The 22443-nt window shown below is 48.9% G+C and overlaps 1 protein-coding gene across 2 annotated transcripts in view; it reads left to right on the plus strand.

Annotated features, from left to right (window-relative positions):
* col5a1 (procollagen, type V, alpha 1) overlaps positions 1–22443 on the plus strand; it is a 298663-nt gene that overhangs the window by 162325 nt on the left and 113895 nt on the right. For both annotated transcript variants that reach the window (XM_073052280.1, XM_073052279.1), the window contains exons 6-12: positions 2558–2695; positions 4360–4566; positions 9295–9570; positions 13151–13207; positions 18406–18447; positions 18689–18751; positions 20597–20671. In XM_073052280.1, coding sequence (XP_072908381.1) covers positions 2558–2695; positions 4360–4566; positions 9295–9570; positions 13151–13207; positions 18406–18447; positions 18689–18751; positions 20597–20671 — 858 coding nt within the window. The remainder of the gene's footprint in view (positions 1–2557; positions 2696–4359; positions 4567–9294; positions 9571–13150; positions 13208–18405; positions 18448–18688; positions 18752–20596; positions 20672–22443) is intronic.

Consider the following 22443-nt stretch of genomic DNA (forward strand, 5'->3'; position numbering starts at 1 on the left):
CACGTTTACTGTCATTTAACTATATACATGTATATAATGCACATAATCATATAATGTATATAGAAACAAGACCTTTTCTCAAACTAGAGTGTAAAGCACTTCAGTACACATAACACACAAAAACTTAAGAAGGTTGGATTTTTTTTGGGATGTAAAATTTAGGTCACGTGTAAAGGTGTTAGAGGTGGGGTGGTGGGAGACTGATATTGCCTTTACCTTTTTTTAATGTTTTAATCCCACTCTGGAGAAAAGCACACCATCCCATGATATTTCACAACTAATAAACAAAAGTGCTGGAAGGAAGTGTAAGAGACAAGCACACCCATTTTGTAATGTCGCTTTTTAGTTTACACTCAGCTCTGTCCTGGACATGACTCTTTGGCTCCTGCAGACTGGGGGGGGTGGGCGGGGGGGGGGGGGGGGCGGGAAGCAATCTGGTGCATTGACAAGCTGAGAGACAGGGCTTATGGTGATGAGAGCCCCTCCCCTTCACAGGGGCTCCCGCCAGGCACTGAGGTTTCCCGGTTTGCTTCTGCTGCGGCTCCTTGAAGGAAACTGACCCCTGAGTGATCCCACCACGTGCAATCGTCACATTCCATCAGCCCGGTTCGCCGCACCGTGTTTGCAGAGAGGGGAGCTTTTGAAAATGCTTTGAATAATTATTTAGGCCATTCCAGTGGGGCCCCTGCCAGTCTCAAGTGCACTGTAAGTCCTTAAAGAAGTTATTGTTCAGGATGGAGGTCAAAAATGAGTATCATTGACAATGAGCGACTGGCCTAAAGGGGGAGAAACAGTGGCTGATTTGCAAGACCGAGTCTTGAACGTACAGTTGTACGTCTGAACTGCTTGGTTACCTGGAGGAATTCCGTGTGAAGACTGACTGGCTGTTCCAAATACTGATTCTTCTAGAAGGGACAACCGATGTCTAACTGGAAACTTAAAGGCTCAAAGCAATGGAATAATTCCGCTGTGTTCCTTGTGACTTCAAAATTGCAGGTTTCTGCAAATCCTCCCATCACTTCTTGAACCCTTCTCCCAACTCCCTGATCCCCTTCCCTCCCTTCCTCACAGACTCCCCATTCCCTCCTTTTCCCACTCCCCTTCCTCCCTCACAGTTTTGTTCCACTCCCCGCTCCCCAGTTCCCATTTTACCCTCTCATTCCCTTTGTCTGCAAGCCCCCTTCTGTCCCTTCCCTTCCCCCTCCCACTCCCATGCAAATCTCTGACCTTGTCCGGTCGGTGCCTGTGGTTGTCTGGATTCTCCGTGGATGAGTATGGTCTGCCCTCTCCCCATTAATCGTGTACACTAAGAGGCAGATATATTCAAGCTACTCCTCACATCTATCTCTTGCCTTCCTGTGCAACCTATCCTGCTGGATGTGTACAGTTTTGGAGCTTGGGAATTCTTAGGTCCGGTTTCAGGAGATTATGATTCAGCCCAGGGCTAAACAGAAATAAGAAAAGCTTAGTAAAGTGAAGGTTTTAAAGGAATAAGATGACATGAAGACCAAGGCAGATGAGGTCAGGCTGGGCTTACATAAGAACATAAGAACATAAGAGATAGGAGCAGGAGTAGGCCAATCGGCCCCTCAAGCCTGCTCCGCCATTCAACAAGATCATGGCTGATCCAATCTTAATTCTAGTTTTCACCGAATCCCACAAGGCAACAGTGCCAACCAACAGGGCACCATGCCGCCCATTTTATTTTATTATTCATCCCGCCCAAACCCATGTGATCACCCGGGGAAAAAATCTGGAAAATTCCTCTCCGACCCATCCAGGCTATTGAAAACTGGTCTAGAAGATCACATGGCTGATCTAAACCTAGCCTCATGTCCACTTACCTGCTCGCTCACCGTATCCCCTAATGCCATTTTTATCCGGGAAAATGTCTATCTCCGTTTTGAATTTATTGAGTGTAGTAGCTTCCACAGCTCTCTGGGGCAGTAAATTCCACAGCCCCACTACCCTCTGAGTGAAGAAATTTCTCCGCATCTCAGTCCTGGAACGGCATCCCCTTATTTTAAGATTATGCCCCCTAGTCCTAGTTTCACCCATCATTGGGAACATTCTCCCCGCATCCACCCGATCAAGCCCCTTCACAATCTTATATGTTTCAATAAGATCGCCTCTCATTCTTCGGAACTCCAATGAGTAGGGTCCCAATCTACTCAACCTCTCATCATACATCAACCCACCCATCCCCAGAATTAACCTAGTGAACCTTCTCTGCACTGCCTCGAGAGCCAGTATGTCCTTTCTTAAATATGGACACCAGAACTGCACACAGTACTCCAGGTGTGGTCTCACCAATACCCGGTACAACTGCAGTAAGACCTCCCTGTTCTTATACACCATCCTTGTGGGGGTTTGATAAGCTGTTTTACTTTTGCTGGTCCATTTTCACAAACTCCACTCACATTCACTTCACCCGTCGCAGACTCCACTCTCTTCCCTCCTCCCATACCCCTTCTCGTCAAGCTGGCCAGCCTGAGGGGATGAGAGTCTAGACTTCTCAGTCAACAAGCCCCTAAGCGATGTTGTGTTTTGTCTGCAGCCTACGGAGGATAATTACTATTACGAGTATCCTTATTATGAAGAATTCCCAGATGACTACACCGATAAGCCCACGGAAAAAGTGCCGGAGTACGGAGAACAGATCACCGGTCCGATCACCGAAGTGCCAGACCAAGAAGTAAGTTCTGGAACTTGGACAATGGGGCAGTGGAATTATGGGGCTTTGGGCACAGGGATGCTGGGAAAATGGAACATAAGGATAGAAAGGTGATGGGTTAATGGGGTAATGGGAAATGGAGCACAAAGCAGTGGGGTAACAGGGCTCTGAGGGAATTGGTGCTATGATCCCTGTGGCTCGCCATAGAGAACTGAGCTTCCCGGGTTTTTGAGCAACTGTATTGACTAATCGTTTTCTTAACTGGAGTTGTTAAGCCCTTGTGTTTGTGGTTTAACCTTGTCAAAAATTGCAGCCGGTACAAGTTTCCTGCCCCCTATGATTATTTAAAGAGGACTCTCAGTCGGTGCCTTAGTGGGGTCATTGTATCGGAGAGGATGAATTCTTGTGGTGTCCCTCAGTTGTTTATTCAATTCCGATTCCAATGTTTAACCCTTACATACTGTTCATATTCTATACCTTCATTGCAATTTTGGCCCGGCCCAAGAATCCCCTCATAACAAGTGCCTATACCAAATTTTGAACCACAGGTCTATTTAGAATGTATAAATAGCCTATCTGACATTAATAAATGGGTGACTAATCCTTAGTTAATGCTTCAGAGATCTAAAATCCATTTCAATAGATACGGGTCAAATTTGACCTGGAACAGCCTCAATGTACAAAAGTATAAGATTTTTAAATATTTTTATTTTTGTGCACTTTGGGTCACTTCAGGAAAAGTCATCAAATTTCAGCTAAAAAAATGGCATTTACGGTGTTTTTACTGCTGTCAAATGTCAAATCGGGTCAAATTTGACCCGAACAGTATGTAAGGGTTAACTTCTTGTTCCTGTCTTCCCTACGGATTTCACCGTTCCTCCGCACGTGGGTCCAATCCTTTGTGAGCATACCATGACAATTGGAACATCAGAGTTCAGAGGCCAATGGGGAAGTAGAGAGTGGGGCATGAGGTTAATGTCCTGATGGGGGGGTTGTGGCATGGGGCTGTGGATTATGGGGTATTGGGTATGGAGGTGCTGAGGAATTGGGAGTTTAGGACATGTTTGCAATGGGATAAGGAAGATTTAGGGGTTTGGGAATCAGGATGCTGTTCTAAACGGGCTTTTGGTAATTGGTCACATTGGAACCAGGACAATGGGGCAGTGAGGGACTGTGGCACATGGCTCTAGATCGGGTTGGGGTATTAGGGGATTGGGGCAGAGGGGTGAAGCTGGGGCAGAAGGATAATCGGAAAGTGCATGTTGTTGGCAACGTGGTCTTGGGGCACAGTGGAAGGGTCCAATGAGGGAGCTGGGCAGACAAGGACTGGGGTAGTGGGGGCAGACAAGGACAGTGGGGAGCAGCTTTTGGGAGACAGGAGCTCTGGAGCACTGGGCCAGTGGGGTCCAGGGTAGAATGATACCGGGACAGGCTGGTGTACTGGTGTACTGGGGGGCACATGGGAAACTTGATGGAGTGGGCTAATGTGATAGGATAGGGGGACAGTGAGGTGGTGGGTATATGAGGGGGTTCTCAAGGGCAGAGGGCGAGTGTTGTGGTGGGACTGGGACAGTGCGGCCCAGACGCAGTGAGGATTGGGGTGCACAGCAGGGCGGCACAGAGAAAAATGGAACAAACGGGGCAGGATGGTGTTCCAATAACGTTTCTAAATGATTAATTAATAGGAGAGCGTGACCGCAAGGATGGAGGAAGTGTTTGAGGAAACCACGACGACAGTCCAAGAAACCACCCCTGCGGAATACCCCATTGTGGAAACGGGCTACTATGACAACTACGGCGATGAATATTATTACCCATTGTCGACAATCACAGACAAGACTTTGGACAAAGAGGATGGTCTCGTGACTTCAGGGCAAGAATTTGAAAACGAGGTTGAGTATCAAACTCTCCACGCTGTCAATCCCACGTATGGATGCCAGACCCTGTCTTTTGACCAGTGTCTCTTTATGAACTCCTGAAGCTATTGGTCATTCCTGTGCTCTGGACTTTAAACGTGCCAGTCGGCCCTCTGGTAGCCGTCTCCCTGAGCTCTGCCTGCTGTCTGACTGTCAAACCTGATCCTGTGCAGTAACGCTTATGCACGGGCTCTGAGCGTTGAACAGTACAACAAAGGAGCTGGCGTTCCGGCTTTGCTGAATCCAGTAATTCCCGAGCTACGTTAACCCTTGCTGTCTGCGCAATGTCTATATCCCTCCACTCCCTGCACCCACTGCACTCTGTGCGGGAAAAAACTTGTCCCGCTCATCTTTTGAACTTGCCCCCCCCCTCACATTTAATGTACGCCCCCTTGTATTAGGCTTTTCAATCGCAGGAGAAAGATACCAGGTATCGACTCTATCCGTGCTTCTCATCATCAGGTTCCCTCCTGCCCCTCACAGCCCCTGCTTCTCATTTCTAGGCTCAGGTAGGGCATATTAACATTATGACCAACAGAGCAATGCATTCGGCAGGGGAACAAAGCATCTTGGCTGTCTGGGATGGAATGTTTTAGTTACTGGAGAGGCTGGGCATGTTTAGTTTGGAACAGAGGAGGCTGGGGCGCGGGCGGGACAGTGTGGGGGGGGGAGTGGTCAAGCTATGTAGAATTGCGAGGGCCATAGACAGGGTAGGTAGTGAGAAGCTTTGCCCTCTGCTGGAGCTGTCTGGTGGAGGTTTAAAGTGAAGAGTGAGGGGGGAGTCTGGAACGCCCTGCTTGAAGCCTGTACCTCACGGCATTAAAAAGTATCTGGACGAGTATTTGAATTGGCAGGATAGTGAAGACTATGAACGAAGTGCTGGTGCATCAGATTAGTGTAGATGGGTATTTGATGGCCAGCAGGGAAGCAGTGGGCTGTATTTCTGGACTATAGAAACAGTTCATTGTGATTCCATGACAATGATCCTGAGTTAGGAGACGAGTCCACAAAGTCTGACCATGCTATTCACCTGAGTGTAAAATAAGGGGTGATCCAATGTTATTTATGATGACTGTAATGGAGAAGCTGCTTCCTCTTGTGTCTCTCTGGCTTTGTGCATCCGCAAAGCAAACAGCATTGCAAAGGACCCCACGCACCCCTCATTCAAATTCTTCTCCCTCCTGCCGTCTGGCAACAGGCATCGAAGCATTCGGGCTCTCACGACCAGACTATGGAACAGTTTCTTCCCCCAAGCCATCAGACTCCTCAATTCTCAAGAGTCTAAACTGGCACTAAGCTAACACACACACACGCACGCACACACGCACGCACGCACGCACACACACACACACACCCCTCCCTTTGCAATTTTTGCTCATTTCTTTCTCAATTCCTGCTAAAACATTGTTTACGTTGATTACATTTACATCATTTATTATTATATTATAATTTGCCCTTTACTGTACCTATTGTCTTGTTAATTAATTATTGTACTGTCTTGCACTGTTTTGTGCACTTTATGTAGTTCTGTGTAGGTCTGAAGCCTAGTGTAACTTTGTGTTGTTTCACGTGGTCCAGTGTAGCTTTGTGTTGTTTCAAGTAGTCTAGTGTAGTTTTGTGTTGTTTCAGGTAGTCTAGTGTAGTTTTGCATTGTTTCAAGTAGTCGAGTGTAGTTTTGTGTTGTTGCAGGTAGTCTAGTGTAGTTTTGTGTTGTTTCAGGTAATCTAGTGTAGTTTTGCATTGTTGCAGGTAGTCTAGTGTAGTTTTGTATTGTTGCAGGTAGTCTAGTGTAGTTTTGTGTTGTTTCAGGTAGTCTAGTGTAGTTTTGTGTTGTTTCAAGTAGTCTAGTGTAGTTTTGTGTTGTTGCAGGTAGTCTAGTGTAGTTTTGTGTTGTTTCAGATAGTCTAGTGTAGTTTTGTGTTGTTTCAAGTAGTCTAGTGTAGTTTTGTGTTGTTGCAGGTAGTCTAGTGTAGTTTTGTGTTGTTTCAGGTAGTCTAGTGTAGTTTTGTGTTGTTTCAGATAGTCTAGTGTAGTTTTGTGTTGTTGCAGGTAGTCTAGTGTAGTTTTGTGTTTCACGTAGTCTAGTGTAGTTTTGTGTTGTTTCAGATAGTCTAGTGTAGTTTTGTGTTGTTTCAAGTAGTCTAGTGTAGTTTTGTGTTGTTTCAGGTAGTCTAGTGTAGTTTTGCGTTGTTTCACGTAGTCTAGTGTAGTTTTGCGTTGTTTCAGGTAGTCTAGTGTAGTTTTGTGTTGTCTCACGTAGTCCAGTGTAGTTTTGCATTGTTTCAGGTAGTCTAGTGTAGTTTTGTGTTGTTTCAGGTAGTCTAGTGTAGTTTTGTGTTTCACGTAGTCTAGTGTAGTTTTGTGTTGTTTCAGGTAGTCTAGTGTAGTTTTGTGTTTCACGTAGTCTAGTGTAGTTTTGTGTTGTTTCAGATGGTCTAGTGTAGTTTTGCGTTGTTTCAGGTAGTCTAGTGTAGTTTTGTGTTGTTTCACGTAGTTTTGTGTTGTTTCACGTAGTCAAGTTTAGTTTTGTGTTGTTTCAAGTAGTTTGGTGTAGTTTTGTGTTGTTGCAGGTAGTCTAATGTAGTTTTGTGTTATTTCAAGTAGTCTAGTGTAGTTTTGTGTTGTTTCACATAGTCTAGTGTAGTTTTGTGTTGTTTCAGGTAGCCTAGTGTAGTTTCGCGTTGTTTCATGTAGTCTAGTGTAGTTTTGTGTTGTCTCACGTAGTCCAGTGTAGTTTTGCATTGTTTCAGGTAGTCTAGTGTAGTTTTGTGTTGTTTCAAGTGGTCTAGTGTAGTTTTGTGTTGTTTCAGATGGTCTAGTGTAGTTTTGTGTCGTTTCAGGTGTTCCAGTGTAGTTTTGTGTCGTTTCATGTAGTCTAGTGTAGCTTTGTGTTGTTTCACGTAGTCTAGCGTAGTTTTGTGTTGTTTCAGGTAGTCTAGTGTACTTTTCACGTTTCACGTAGTCTAGTATAGTTTAGTGTTGTTTCACGTAGTGTAGTGTAGTTTTGTGTTGTTTCACGTAGTCTAGTGTAGTTTTGCGTTGTTTCAGGTAGTTTAGTGTACTTTTCACGTTTCACGTAGTCTAGTGTAGTTTTGTGTCGTTTCAGGTAGTCTAGTGTAGTATTGTGTTGTTTCACGTAGTCTAGTGTAGTTTTGTGTCGTTTCAGGTACTCTTGTAGTTTTGTGTTTTTTCACGTAGTCTAGTGTAGCTTTGTGTTTTTTCACATAGTCTAGTGTAGTTTTGTGTTGTTTCACGTGGTCTAGTGTAGTATTGTGTTGTTTCAGGTAGTCTAGTGTAGTATTGTGTTGTTTCACGTAGTCTAGTGTAGTTTTGTGTCGTTTCAGGTACTCTTGTAGTTTTGTGTTTTTTCACGTAGTCTAGTGAGGCTTTGTGTTTTTTCACGTAGTCTAGTGTAGTTTTGTGTTGTTTCAGGTAGTCTAGTGTAGTTTTGTGTTGTTTCACGTAGTTTAGTGTACTTTTCACATTTCACGTAGTCTAGTGTAGTTTTGTGTCATTTCAGGTAGTCTAGTGTAGTTTTGTGTCGTTTCAGGTAGTCTAGTGTTGTTTTGTGTTGTCTCACGTAGTCCAGTGTAGTTTTGTGTTGTTTCAGGTAGCACCAGGGTCCTGGAGGAATGTTGTTTCATTTTTACTGTGTACTGTACCAGCAGTTTATGGTTGAAATGACAATAAAAGTGATTTGACTTGACTTGTTAGGAAGCTTCTCATCACACAGAGATGATGGAACTCAGGACTTCTTTTAGCTTCTGTTGAGAATGGGAGGCAATGGGAAATTTCAGTGCTCAGGCAGGGAACAATCTGTTAGCCCACGATATTAGCCACATTATGCAGAGGGAGTTGGAAAGAGATTGGCTGAAGCGTTGGACCTGGGTAGAGGGACTGAATGGCTTGCTCCTCTCCTGACACTTCACCCCCAACATTAATGGCCACAGTTCCCACAAGATTGCACCAGGATCTTAAGCCCTGTGGTCCATTGGGAGCCTCTGTCACTTGTGTGGGTGCACGTTGTGTCTTTTGGGGTCCAGCTCAGAGAGGTTGCGTAGTCGTGGGATTGGTAGTGTGTTGGTTAAACTGTTGTCCTCTGAGGTCTCCTGCCTTCTGGATCAGAGCAAGGGACAGTAATGCCAGTGTTGTCAGTAATATCGACAGTCTGCTCTTGAGGGTCTGGTGTCTTCAACTGGAATTGTGCAGGTCAGGTAGCGTCTTTGGAGAGTGTGCAGTGTTTTGATTTTGGGATTTTAAACAACCCGACTTCCTTTGTTTTTATAACTACAGGGCAAAAATTGTATAATATTTAACCCTTCCTATGGACATCATAACTCTGAAAATCCAAAAGTTTAACTCAAAAGAACAACTAAATCTGGGGAGCACAGCTCGGGCGCCATCGGGGAGGAAGGGTGAGAGAGAGTAAAAGGCTTGTTACGTTGCTGTGTTCTGCTGAGCACGTGGACACGCTAAGCCGGCGCTGGACTGTGTGGCACACCCTTAGGCTGTGTCGGTTGTTGCCACGAACGGTGCATTTCGCTGTTAGTTTTGCTGTACATGTGATAAGTAAATCTGAATCTGAATGGACAGACGGAAGATTTAAACCTCATGGCTGGGGCAGTGTATCTTGTTTCATCAATTGTCAGTCACTTCCTAGTCCAGTCGTTTTTCACCAGTGATCTTTCTTTCTTCCGTTCAAAGACGAGCTACACCTTTGAGAAGAGTGTAACCAGCTTTAACGGCACTGAATACGGAGAGGGCTCTGAGCACAAAATTGAGATTGTCGACGAAGCAATACCTGGCCAAGGGGCAACTTCTGAAGAGAAATTCAACGTAATACCGATCAGCGAAAATGACACCGACTCATACGGCTATGACATATATGATGTTTACTACGAGTATGATGATGATATTACTAAACCTAGTACAGATATTGGCCCTGGTTTTCCAGCCATCACTAACTACGACGGTGACAGGGTAGGTAACTGCTCAAAGTGAGGATCTTGCTCCTCCTGATAAATCTCTTCCTAACCTTTCTTGCCTCCATAAGCACAGTCCTCAAAACCCTTCCCTCCGTAAGCACAGTCCTCAAAACCCTTCCCTCCATAAGCACAGTCCTCAAAACCCTTCCCTCCGTAAGCACAGTCCTCAAAACCCTTCCCTCCATAAGCACAGTCCTCACAACCCTTCCCTCCGTAAGCACAGTCCTCACAACCCTTCCCTCCGTAAGCACAGTCGTCACAACCCTTCCCTCCGTAAGCACTGTCATCACAACCCTTCCCTCCGTAAGCACTGTCATCACAACCCTTCCCTCCGTAAGCACAGTCGTCACAACCCTTCCCTCCGTAAGCACTGTCATCACAACCTTTCCCTCCGTAAACACAGTCCTCACAACCCTTCCCTCCGTAAGCACTGTCATCACAACCTTTCCCTCCGTAAACACAGTCCTCACAACCCTTCCCTCCGTAAGCACTGTCATCACAACCCTTCCCTCCGTAAGCACAGTCGTCACAACCCTTCCCTCCGTAAGCACTGTCATCACAACCCTTCCCTCCGTAAGCACTGTCATCACAACCCTTCCCTCCGTAAGCACAGTCGTCACAACCCTTCCCTCCGTAAGCACTGTCATCACAACCTTTCCCTCCGTAAACACAGTCCTCACAACCCTTCCCTCCGTAAGCACAGTCCTCACAACCCTTCCCTCCGTAAGCACAGTCGTCACAACCCTTCCCTCCGTAAGCACTGTCATCACAACCCTTCCCTCCGTAAGCACAGTCCTCAAAACCCTTCCCTCCGTAAGCACAGTCCTCACAACCCTTCCCTCTGTAAACACAGTCTTCACAACCTTTCCCTCCGTAAGCACAGTCTTCACAACCCTTCCCTCCGTAAGCACAGTCCTCAAAACCCTTCCCTCCGTAAGCACAGTCATCACAACCCTTCCCTCCGTAAACACAGTCCTCAAAACCCTTCCCTCCGTAAGCACAGTCCTCAAAACCCTTCCCTCCGTAAGCAGTCTTCACAACCCTTCCCTCTGTAAACACAGTCCTCACAACCCTTCCCTCCGTAAGCACAGTCCTCACAACCCTTCCCTCCGTAAGCACAGTCCTCAAAACCCTTCCCTCCGTAAGCACAGTCTTCACAACCCTTCCCTCCGTAAGCACAGTCTTCACAACCCTTCCCTCCGTAAACACAGTCCTCACAACCCTTCCCTCTGTAAGCACAGTCCTCAAAACCCTTCCCTCCGTAAGCACAGTCTTCACAACCCTTCCCTCCGTAAGCACAGTCTTCACAACCCTTCCCTCCGTAAACACAGTCCTCACAACCCTTCCCTCTGTAAGCACAGTCCTCAAAACCCTTCCCTCCGTAAGCACAGTCTTCACAACCCTTCCCTCCGTAAGCACAGTCTTCACAACCCTTCCCTCCGTAAGCACAGTCCTCAAAACCCTTCCCTCCGTAAGCACAGTCCTCAAAACCCTTCCCTCCGTAAGCACAGTCTTCACAACCCTTCCCTCCGTAAGCACAGTCCTCACAACCCTTCCCTCCGTAAGCACAGTCCTCACAACCCTTCCCTCCGTAAGCACTGTCATCACAACCCTTCCCTCTGTAAACACAGTCCTCAAAACCCTTCCCTCCGTAAGCACAGTCCTCACAACCCTTCCCTCCGTAAGCACAGTCTTCACAACCCTTCCCTCCATAAGCACAGTCCTCACAACCCTTCCCTCTGTAAGCACAGTCCTCAAAACCCTTCCCTCCGTAAGCACAGTCCTCACAACCCTTCCCTCCGTAAACACAGTCCTCAAAACCCTTCCCTCCGTAAGCACAGTCCTCACAACCCTTCCCTCCGTAAACACAGTCCTCAAAACCCTTCCCTCCGTAAGCACAGTCTTCACAACCCTTCCCTCCATAAGCACAGTCCTCACAACCCTTCCCTCTGTAAGCACAGTCCTCAAAACCCTTCCCTCTGTAAACACAGTCCTCAAAACCCTTCCCTCTGTAAACACAGTCCTCAAAACCCTTCCCTCTGTAAACACAGTCCTCACAACCCTTCCCTCTGTAAACACAGTCCTCAAAACCCTTCCCTCCGTAAGCACAGTCCTCCCAACCCTTCTCTCCGTAAGCACAGTCCTCACAACCCTTCCCTCTGTAAACACAGTCCTCAAAACCCTTCCCTCCGTAAGCACAGTCCTCAAAACCCTTCCCTCCGTAAACACAGTCCTCAAAACCCTTCCCTCCGTAAACACAGTCCTCACAACCCTTCCCTCCGTAAACACAGTCCTCACAACCCTTCCCTCTGTAAGCACAGTCCTCACAACCCTTCCCTCCGTAAGCACAGTCCTCAAAACCCTTCTCTCCGTAAGCACAGTCCTCACAACCCTTCCCTCTGTAAACACAGTCCTCAAAACCCTTCCCTCCGTAAGCACAGTCCTCAAAACCCTTCCCTCCGTAAGCACAGTCCTCACAACCCTTCCCTCTGTAAGCACAGTCCTCAAAACCCTTCCCTCCGTAAGCACAGTCCTCACAACCCTTCCCTCTGTAAACACAGTCCTCAAAACCCTTCCCTCCGTAAGCACAGTCCTCAAAACCCTTCCCTCCGTAAGCACAGTCCTCACAACCCTTCCCTCTGTAAGCACAGTCCTCAAAACCCTTCCCTCCGTAAGCACAGTCCTCACAACCCTTCCCTCTGTAAACACAGTCCTCAAAACCCTTCCCTCCGTAAGCACAGTCCTCACAACCCTTCCCTCTGTAAACACAGTCCTCACAACCCTTCCCTCCGTAAGCACAGTCCTCAAAACCCTTCCCTCTGTAAACACAGTCCTCAAAACCCTTTCCTCTGTAAACACAGTCCTCAAAACCCTTCCCTCCGTAAGCACAGTCCTCAAAACCCTTCCCTCCGTAAGCACAGTCCTCACAACCCTTCCCTCCGTAAGCACAGTCTTCACAACCCTTCCCTCCGTAAACACAGTCCTCACAACCCTTCCCTCCGTAAACACAGTCCTCAAAACCCTTCCCTCCGTAAGCACAGTCCTCACAACCCTTCCCTCTGTAAGCACAGTCCTCAAAACCCTTCCCTCCGTAAACACAGTCCTCAAAACCCTTCCCTCCGTAAGCACAGTCCTCACAACCCTTCTCTCCGTAAGCACAGTCTTCACAACCCTTCCCTCCGTAAACACAGTCCTCACAACCCTTCCCTCTTCCACACATCCTCGCTGTGCCAAGGCAGACTGAGTGCAACATTGAACTGGACGTCAGAGTGGGGGCTCCTCGCCTCCCCTAGCCCCATGGCTATCCAAGCTCAAGGTCAGTGTTAGCTGAACCACTGCTTGTTGTGCATTCCCGAGCCATGCAGAGACCACCCAGGCATACTCACCGCAGTACCCAAGCAGGGCTGTATCTGTCCATCACGTCCTGTCAAGGAATGTCTGATGGGACTGGGGTAGAGGGAGTTTTACACGCTACGTGGCCTTCTCCTGATACTATTCCTTGTACTCGTGTCCATCCCTGGGTTCATTAATATGAATTTGAAGTTAAATTTATGTTCTTTCCTTTTAACATCCAGAACGGAGGTTTGAGAGGCGAGAAGGGTCAGAAGGGAGAGCCAGCCATCATTGAACCGGTGAGTGTGTATCGAGAGCTTTGAAACTTGCTGTAATGTTCTTCTCTTGTGCTGACTGCAGTCAGGGTTTGGTGTTGAAGGAGTCTCCGCTTCGTCTGTGACAGGTTGTGTTGGAGGTGTTGCCTCCCAAGGCACTCGCTTGTTCATCCCTCCTGCCCCAGTGCCCAGGGCAAACTGGAGCCTGCTGGGAAACTGTCAGGAGGTGACCTTTGTGCACCTCCGAGGCCTACTGCACCTGTAGCTGCAGAGCCCTGAGCAGTCAGAGAGTGACAATATCTTGGCGAGGTTGGGCCGTGTAAATCTGCTGGGGACAGACACTGGAACATCTGCACTGCAAACTCTTGTTAGTGAGGCCTCTCGACTGACGTGGCTGGCACTCCGTTTCCCAACACCGGCCATCTGCCGATGAGCCTGATGTGTGTGTGTGTGTGTGGGACAGTCGAAGGGTTCATCGCTCCATTCCCAGCGAGCCCCAGTCGGGAGCAGGAGGGTGAAGGGCTGTGCTCCCAGGTCAGAGACTGGTGGGGGTTTGCTGCTCAGCTCAGTCAGGCCAGCTGCTCCATCTGGGGTAAGCACCGATCCAACATCCCGAAGGTTGGAACTGTGACCTTTAACCCTTCCCTAGAACCCAGAGTTACTCAGCAAGACTGGTTAAAGACACCCAGCATGATACCGAGTACTGGGATACCTCTCAAGCTGCGATGTTCACCCACCAACAGGCCCTTTCTTAATATTACCACCCGGCTAGATGGCAACATTCCCCAATACAAAAGTGTTAGCCTTTAGTACTGAGCTGCGATTATGGTCCAATATTCCCTTTCCTACAAAGTTCATTTGGCTTGCATTTTCTCGTTAGCTGGGAGCGGCCGGGTAGATAGATAGATAGATAGATAGATACTTTATTCATCCCCATGGGGAAATTCAACATTTTTTCCAATGTCCCATACACTTGTTGTAGCAAAACTAATTACATACAATACTTAACTCAGTAAAAAAAAGAAATATGATATGCATCTAAATCACTATCTCAAAAAGCATTAATAATAGCTTTTAAAAAGTTCTTAAGTCCTGGCGGTAGAATTGTAAAGCCTAATGGCATTGGGGAGTATTGACCTCTTCATCCTGTCTGAGGAGCATTGCATCGATAGTAACCTGTCGCTGAAACTGCTTCTCTGTCTCTGGATGGTGCTATGTAGAGGATGTTCAGAGTTATCCATAATTGACCGTAGCCTACTCAGCGCCCTTCGCTCAGCTACCGATGTTAAACTCTCCAGTACTTTGCCCACGACAGAGCCCGCCTTCCTTACCAGCTTATTAAGACGTGAGGCGTCCCTCTTCTTAATGCTTCCTCCCCAACACGCCACCACAAAGAAGAGGGCGCTCTCCACAACTGACCTATAGAACATCTTCAGCATCTCACTACAGACATTGAATGACGCCAACCTTCTTAGGAAGTACAGTCGACTCTGTGCCTTCCTGCACAAGGCATCTGTGTTGGCAGTCCAGTCTAGCTTCTCGTCTAACTGTACTCCCAGATACTTGTAGGTCTTAACCTGCTCCACACATTCTCCATTAATGATCACTGGCTCCATATGAGGCCTAGATCTCCTAAAGTCCACCACCAGTCCTAAAGCGCAGGGGAGCGTGGAGACATATGGAGAGCGGGTAACAGCACACGGATAGGAACGTGGCAGCATCACAGTATATGGGGGGGGGCATGGTAGCCCAGTGGTCAGTGCAATTGCTTTGGAGATCCAGTGATCACTGAAGGGGGGGGGGGTTCAATTCCCACTGCTGTCTGTAGGGAGACTGGATATTCTCCTCATGACCCATTGTTTTAGTGTGTGGTGTGAGGACTCTGCACTTCCTACAGTCTGGGTTCTGGGTTTAAATCCCACTGCCACCACCAAGTGTATAATTGCCCCTTCTCTTCCACAAGTTTAGCTAAACTGCTGCCGTTTAGGGCAGTAATGAAGGACTCTTCATTGCTGTTTCTGTAACAATCGGTCAGGGTTGTTGGCCCTGAGCTGAGCCCCCGAACCCGGAGGACCGGTGGGCCACTCTTAGTCAGGCCTTTGCCCTGCTGGCCACGTGTTACTCTACCGATGTACGTGCCATGTGGCCAAGTGGTTAAGGCGTTCGTCTAGTGATCTGAAGGTCGCTAGTTCGAGCCTTGGCTGAGGCTGCGTGTTGTGTCCTTGAGCAAGGCACTTAACCACACATTGCTCTGTGACGACACTGGTGCCAAGCTGTATGGGTCCTAGTGCCCTTCCCTTGGACAACATCGGTGGCGTGGAGAGGGGAGACTTGCAGCTCCATAAAACAAAAACCTGGCCCAGGCTTGCTTATCGTGGCCTACTACTACACCCTACTGAGAGCCGAAGCATAGAGCCCCGACTCCAGCCAACGTTGCTCTCCGGGTCGTTGAGCCGCGCAAGGTTGTGGTCCTCTCAAAGGCACAGGTTCTGTGCTTAATAAAAAATGCTCTGGGAAGTGTTTCCGAGGATGATAGAAATGAAGGGTTCTGTAGGGAGGAAGGGTTAGATCGATCTTAGAGTGGGCCAAAGGGCCTGTAATGTGCTGTATGGTTCTGTGTTCTATGAAACAGCAAACATTGGTAAAACTCAGCCAGTCAGGCAGCATCTGTGAGTAACTCTGGGCCCCATATCTAAGGAGGGATGTGCTGGCTTTGGGAAAATCCAATGGAGGTTCACAAGAATCCTGGGAATGAAGGGGTTAATGAATCATTGTTTGCTGACTCTGGGCCTGGACTCGATGGAGCTCGAGGGAATGAGGGGGAATCTCATCGAACCCTACTGAATACTGAAAGGGCTGGAGTAGACATGGAGAGGATGCTTCCATTAGTAGCAGAGTCTAGGATCCCAGAGTTAAAGGATGCGCTTTAGAATTGACTTGAGAAGGTGTTCCCCCAGCCAGTTCGTGGTGCAGCAGAAAGTCGCGGAGGCCAGGCCTTTGGGTGTATTTAAGGCAGAGATCAATAGGTCCGTGACTGGTGAAGAGAGTTAAGCGTTATGGGGAGAAGGTGGAAGAATGGGGTTGAAAGCAATGAAGCAAGATGGAGGGTGCAATGGTCCGCGAGGCCTAGTTGTGCTCCTGTACCTTACGGAAGGACAAACTAGACAACGTTTCAGCTCAGCGGGATTGCGAGAGTAGTGGAAGAGGTGCAGATTTCAGAGATGGGCGAGGAATGAAGTGTAAGAACAAGTCTAAACCGAGAAGAGTTGAGATGTATCGGGTGATGTTGTACCTAAGGTCTGACTGCTAGCTGGGCATCTGGTAGAAGAGAGGGACAATGAGAGAGCAGCTGATCTGGAGATAGAAAGTTTAATGTTCGTTCCAGAGGCGTGAAGGAAGATGAGATGCTATTGTCTTTGGACATCCCTGTGGAGGTGGAGAATGGAGTGTCCCGGGACAAGTGCGCCTTAATATGGGAATGAGCAGGCCTGGGTGAAAGGAGGTGATAATGGAGCAAAGTCGAAAACAAAACCCTGGTCCAGGTTTCCTTCCGTCCTATTGGCCGTCAGCCAGTCTCCGTCTGTCGCCCGGGTAGTCATTCACTCGGGCTGTGCTCGGGAATGAGACTCGCGTGCTTCCGCAGACTGTCCCCGCGACAAAGGAGCTCTCAGCAAGACGCAGCCTTTACCGAAAGCAGCAGCTGTAAAGAATTGACATTAAATTGATCGGGGGCTTGAATTGTCTTCCGAGTGCAAGCTTCACCTTTCCCAGACATTGACAGAATGAGGGAATGGCATGAACATTGTGAGGATGCAGAGGGGACAGTAGGGAGGGAACAGAATTTCTATAGGTTTGGCATCTCTCCAGCACACAAAGGAGCTAATGTCTCTGTCCCTGTTTACAAACTGGCACTCCCCTCTGTATCTCCGTCTGAGGCCTCCGTCGGTCGGAGTTGACCATGGATGTTGTGTCCTAGCTGTCCAGTATGACACGGAGGGAAAGCTGATGCCCGTACAGCAAGCTCCCCCTCCCCACGCAAACGACAAACCCAAAGGAAGGGCAGAGACCGATACAGTTTGGCACCAGCAGCATCTCATAGTGACTCACAGGGGTTGCCAGTCGACACTGAACTCAATGTAGGGCTTCGGATATTTCCCTCAGGATTTAGTCCTGAAGTCTTCCCCGTGAGAGAGTATAGATGCGAGGCAGCGGAGGTTTGAGATCAGAGCTTTCCTTCTCCGCGGTGAGCTGCCAACCACGACTGACGAGTCCCATCGGCCCGATGTGGCTGGTTTGAAGGAGCCAGTGACCTGCTTTCCTCCTTTTCCAGACAGTAGACACAGTTCCGCAGGGCTTAGTAGCTGAGCCACACGTGAAGACCAGAAGTTGGCCTTGGTTGTCAGAGGGTATTTGAGGCGCACGCCATTGGGAGCGTTTAATAGATAGTGGGAGCTTGTCCCCACTCCCACCTTAAGGAACCTCTCTGTATAATATGTATGTAAAACTTTTAACAGTCCACTACATCTCTCTGGGTTTAATCTGTCTGGAGTGTATCTCCCCCTGGGGTTTAATCTGCCCCCTGCGTCTCTCCCCTGGGGTTTAATCTGCCCTCTGCGTCTCTCCCCTGGGGTTTAGTCTGCCCCACTCTCTCCTGTGGGGTTTAATCTGCCCTCTTTGTCTCTCCCCTGGGGTTTAATCTGCCCCACTCTCTCCCGTGGGGTTTAATCTGCCCTCTGCGTCTCTCCCCTGGGGTTTAATCTGCCCTCTTTGTCTCTCCCATGGGGTTTAATCTGCCCTCTGCGTCTCTCCCCTGGGGTTTAATCTGTCCTCTTTGTCTCTCCCCTGGGGTTTAATCTGCCCCCTGCGTCTCTCCCCTGAGGTTTAATTTGCCCTCTTTGTCTCTCCCCTGGGGTTTAATCTGCCCTCTGTGTCTCTCCCGTGGGGTTTAATCTGCCCTCTTTGTCTCTCCTGTGGGGTTTAATCTGCCCTCTGCGTCTCTCCCCTGGGGTTTAATCTGCCCCCTGCGTCTCTCCCCCAGGTTTAATATGCTCATCATTAATTATTCCAGGTCTAATCTGACCCCCATCTTCCTCCTGCGTTGAAGGTTCCCACATCTCCCTGAGTGCGCCATGCCGTTCTGACCCTGTAACCCTGTCACCGACCGAGTGCACAGTCTGACTGCTGAATTCACATTTATTCATCGTGATGTTTTCTTGTTCTAGGGAATGCTGATTGAGGGGCCCCCGGGTATGGAAGGTCCACCTGTAAGTCACACGTTCAAAAGCCCACAGGGCACATTTGTGATTTTTTTCATTATTTTTCTCACCATAGTTCTAACTACATACTTGTCGAATTACTAACACGTGTGGTGTTTGGATTTCTCTGCACCGAGAATATTTGAAGTGTTGTCTGTTGTCTCTTGCTAATACTTGAGGCCCATTATTTCTCTGTTGACTACAGTCTTGATGCTGGACTCAGACCGCCCGTTCCTGTGTTCTTTTACAGGGTAGTCCAGGCCACCCTGGGCCTCCTGGCCCTCCCGGCCCCGTTGGTGATCCTGGTTTGAGGGTGAGTGAGATTGTTTGAAGCTTTACATTGCACTGCATGGAGACGAGTGCTTAATCAGTGGGACTTCTTCCAAAACTCCCGAAGCAATTAAATTGATTGCGAGTTCCAGCCTGTTCTGACTCAGAGCGAGGACGAAATCTTTGGGGAAAACTGCCAGGATCTTAAAACAGCCCAGAGATTGCAGCTGAAGTCTCACTGCCATTAAGCAAGCGGACAAAATGATTTTTATCATTCCCCTCCTCTTGGGCGGGCACTGTGACAACGTGCACAGGGATTGGGGGTGGTGGGGAGGCATCGGGAGGGAGAGCGGGGGGTTACTGGGAAAAGGGTTGGGGTGAAGAGGTCGGAGGGAAGGACGGGGAGGGGAGGGATGGACTCGGGAGGGTGGTGAGGAGGAGGAGAAAGAGGTGGACTCTTCTTTGGGTTGAGTTGAGAAGGGGGCTCTCATTTTACACAATGCAGGCTTGGGGCAGAGCTTAGAAAGAGAAGGGAGGAGGGAGGGGTGGAAAGGAGGAGGGGGGAAGAGGTAAACTGTTTAGGTTGGGTTGAGAAAATAAGAGGGCTATGGAGTGAGAGGATGGTAAGAGATGAGGAGAAAGGAGTAGGAAGGAGGAGGGGGAAGAGGTGGGTTGTAGTTTGGGTTGGGTTGAGAAGAGGGCTATGGAGTGATAGAGAGTGGAGAAGAGCAGGTAGGCGTGGCAGCGTGGTGAAAAGCAGGAGAGTTGGAGGATCGAGGGGGAGAGATGCAGAAAGGCTCAATGGAGAAGGGTGGGGCGTCTGCCCATCTGTTTCAGTTTAGCTTGGTCTCTGGGCCTTTCCTGAACTTCGGATGGAGTTTAAACTGGGAGAAATTAATTGCCACCATTTGGCAGGGATCCCTGTGACTCAACCTGAACAATCTAGGACTACCAAGTCTCCTTACCCTAGGGCTGGTCTCTGCCCTTTGAAGCTATCCAGAGGAGTAGAAAGGGATAAGGTACCCTCCGCGTGCCTTGTGGTACTTCTAATTCCCATTTTGAATTAACCTCAACCTGTCCCACAAATTGTAATCTCCTCAATTCTCTGTTTCAGATCCTAGCTTTAATCCTGTAAATCCCTACACACTCCACTCTCTCCCAGGGCAGGTCCCGAGTGGAGAAGGGAGGCACTCCCTCGATGACCAGTTCCTGGAACACAGTTCCCACTTTAGCAATGCAGGGGCCATCTCACAGCAGATCCTCAAACACTGCTCTCACTTTTTGAGTTCGCTGCTTTCCTGAGTAGGATGTACACAAAATGACAACTTTCTCCACCACCCGAACAAAAAAGTAAGACATGAAAGCCTAGTGCAATAGAAAACTACATCTTCCAGCCTGGACTGAGATGTCACTGCGACTGTCAACTCCTGCCTGTCATTCTCAGGCGCTCACTGCCACCTCGTGGCCAAAGGCTGTCAATGCAGGCGGTCTCTGGCTCCTGGAGACGGGCTGCCAATGAAGTCAGCCCCACCCAGGGCCTTCACATTCTCCTCAAATCTCCCTGAGATCCTCCCTGATCCCAAACCCTCTCCCTCAGCACTCCTCGGCCTTACCCACCTCTCCTTCTAACTTAAGCCCCCTCGTTTTAAAACTCTTCTCCCTCACCCCCTCTTCATCTCAGCCTGCCCACTACCCACTGAAATTTTCACTCTCTCACCTCAATCTCTTCTGCCTCTCACTCTTGAATTCCCTCGCCTCAGCTGAAAGCCCCTATCCCTCTGGAGCCCCCTTATCCTCTGAGCCCCACCCTCTCAAAATCCTGGAGGACAGAGTTCATCGTCTGGGACGTTGTCTCCCCATTTCTAACCTTTGCTTTCTCTGGTGACAGGGCCCAACAGGTCGATCTGGTCTCCCTGGCGCCGATGGGTTACCTGGACCTCCGGGGACTGTCCTCATGCTGCCTGTAAGTATAGCCAGGTTACTTTATCACCAGTCTAACTCGGAACCTCGTGCGCGCAAACCCCCGGTTGTACCTAGGAATTGGCCTTTGGTGGGTGAAAGCATTCCCTACCCTGTTTCCGAGTCACGCGGACCGGCGGGCAGCTGCTGAGCCGAGGGTTCCAGTAGGGCTACCTGTACGTTTATGCTCATGAGGCCCCATCCCAAAGTTCAAAGTCAATTTATCATCAAAGTGCGTGTATGTACTACCTGAGATTCAGTTTCTTGCATTTCAGGCATTTACAGGGGCAAAGAAAATCGATAGAACTTACTGATAAACTGTGCACAGAGAGTGACAAACACCAATGTGCAAAAGAAGACAAACTGTGCAAATAGAAATAACGCTGAGAGCAAGAGTCGTAAAGAGTCTTCGAAAGTGAGTCTCTAGGTCATAGAATCAGTTCAGATTTGTGCTGAACGAAGTTATCCACTTTGGTTCAGTCCCGATGAAAGGTCTCGGCCTGAAGCGTTGACTCTTTGTGCATTTCCATAGATGCTGCCTGGCCTGCTGAGTTCCTCCAGCATTCTGTGTGTGTTGCTCTGGTTCAGGAGCTTGGTGTGTTGTCGAGTGATATCTGTTCCCCAACCTGGTGGCGTGGGACCTAGGGCTCCTGTGCCTCCTGCCTGGTGGTGTGGGACCTAGGGCTCCTGTGCCTCCTGCCTGGTGGTGTGGGACCTAGGGCTCCTGTGCCTCCTGCCTGGTGGTGTGGGACCTAGGGCTCCTGTGCCTCCTGCCTGGTGGTGTGGGACCTAGGGCTCCTGTGCCTCCTGCCTGGTGGTGTGGGACCTAGGGCTCCTGTGCCTCCTGCCTGGTGGTGTGGGACCTAGGGCTCCTGTGCCTCCTGCCTGGTGGTGTGGGACCTAGGGCTCCTGTGCCTCCTGCCTGGTGGTGTGGGACCTAGGGCTCCTGTGCCTCCTGCCTGGTGGTGTGGGACCTAGGGCTCCTGTGCCTCCTGCCTGGTGGTGTGGGACCTAGGGCTCCTGTGCCTCCTGCCTGGTGGTGTGGGACCTAGGGCTCCTGTGCCTCCTGCCTGGTGGTGTGGGACCTAGGGCTCCTGTGCCTCCTGCCTGGTGGTGTGGGACCTAGGGCTCCTGTGCCTCCTGCCTGGTGGTGGTAATGAGAAGAGGGCACAGGCCAGAGCGAGGCTGGGATTGGAATTGGTTTACTATGATCATAGAAATCAGTTAATTACACAGTGCGCTGGGGTAGAATAACGTAAAGCAACAACAGAACACAGAATAAAGTAACAGCTGCAGAGAGCGTGGTTGGCTCCATCTTGGATACTCGCCTACAAAGTACCCAGGACATCTTTAGGGAGCGGTGTCTCAGAAAGGCAGCGTCCGTTATTAAAGATCTCCAGCACCCAGGACATGCCCTTTTCACACTGTTACCATCAGGTACAGAAGCCTGAAGGGACACACTCAGCGATTCAGGAACAGATTCTTCCCCTCTGCCATCCGATTCCTGAATGAACTTTCAATTATACATATCCTGCAATTAATTTACTGATGTATTTTACTTTTTTCTTTTATATTATGTGTTACATTGAACTGCTGATGAATTAGCAAATTTCACAGCAGTGCTAGTGATAACAAACTTGATTCTGATTATAAAAGTACAGTGCAGATAGTCATAACGAGATAGATTGTGAGGTCGAGAGTCCTTCCCCCATCCCCCAAGCTCCTGTATTAGGGACCCTTCCCTTTACACCAGGATTCTCAGCCTGGGGTCTGTGA

The sequence above is a fragment of the Hemitrygon akajei genome, chromosome 7, assembly GCF_048418815.1.
Source record: "Hemitrygon akajei chromosome 7, sHemAka1.3, whole genome shotgun sequence".
Classification (NCBI taxonomy): Eukaryota; Metazoa; Chordata; class Chondrichthyes; order Myliobatiformes; family Dasyatidae; genus Hemitrygon; species Hemitrygon akajei.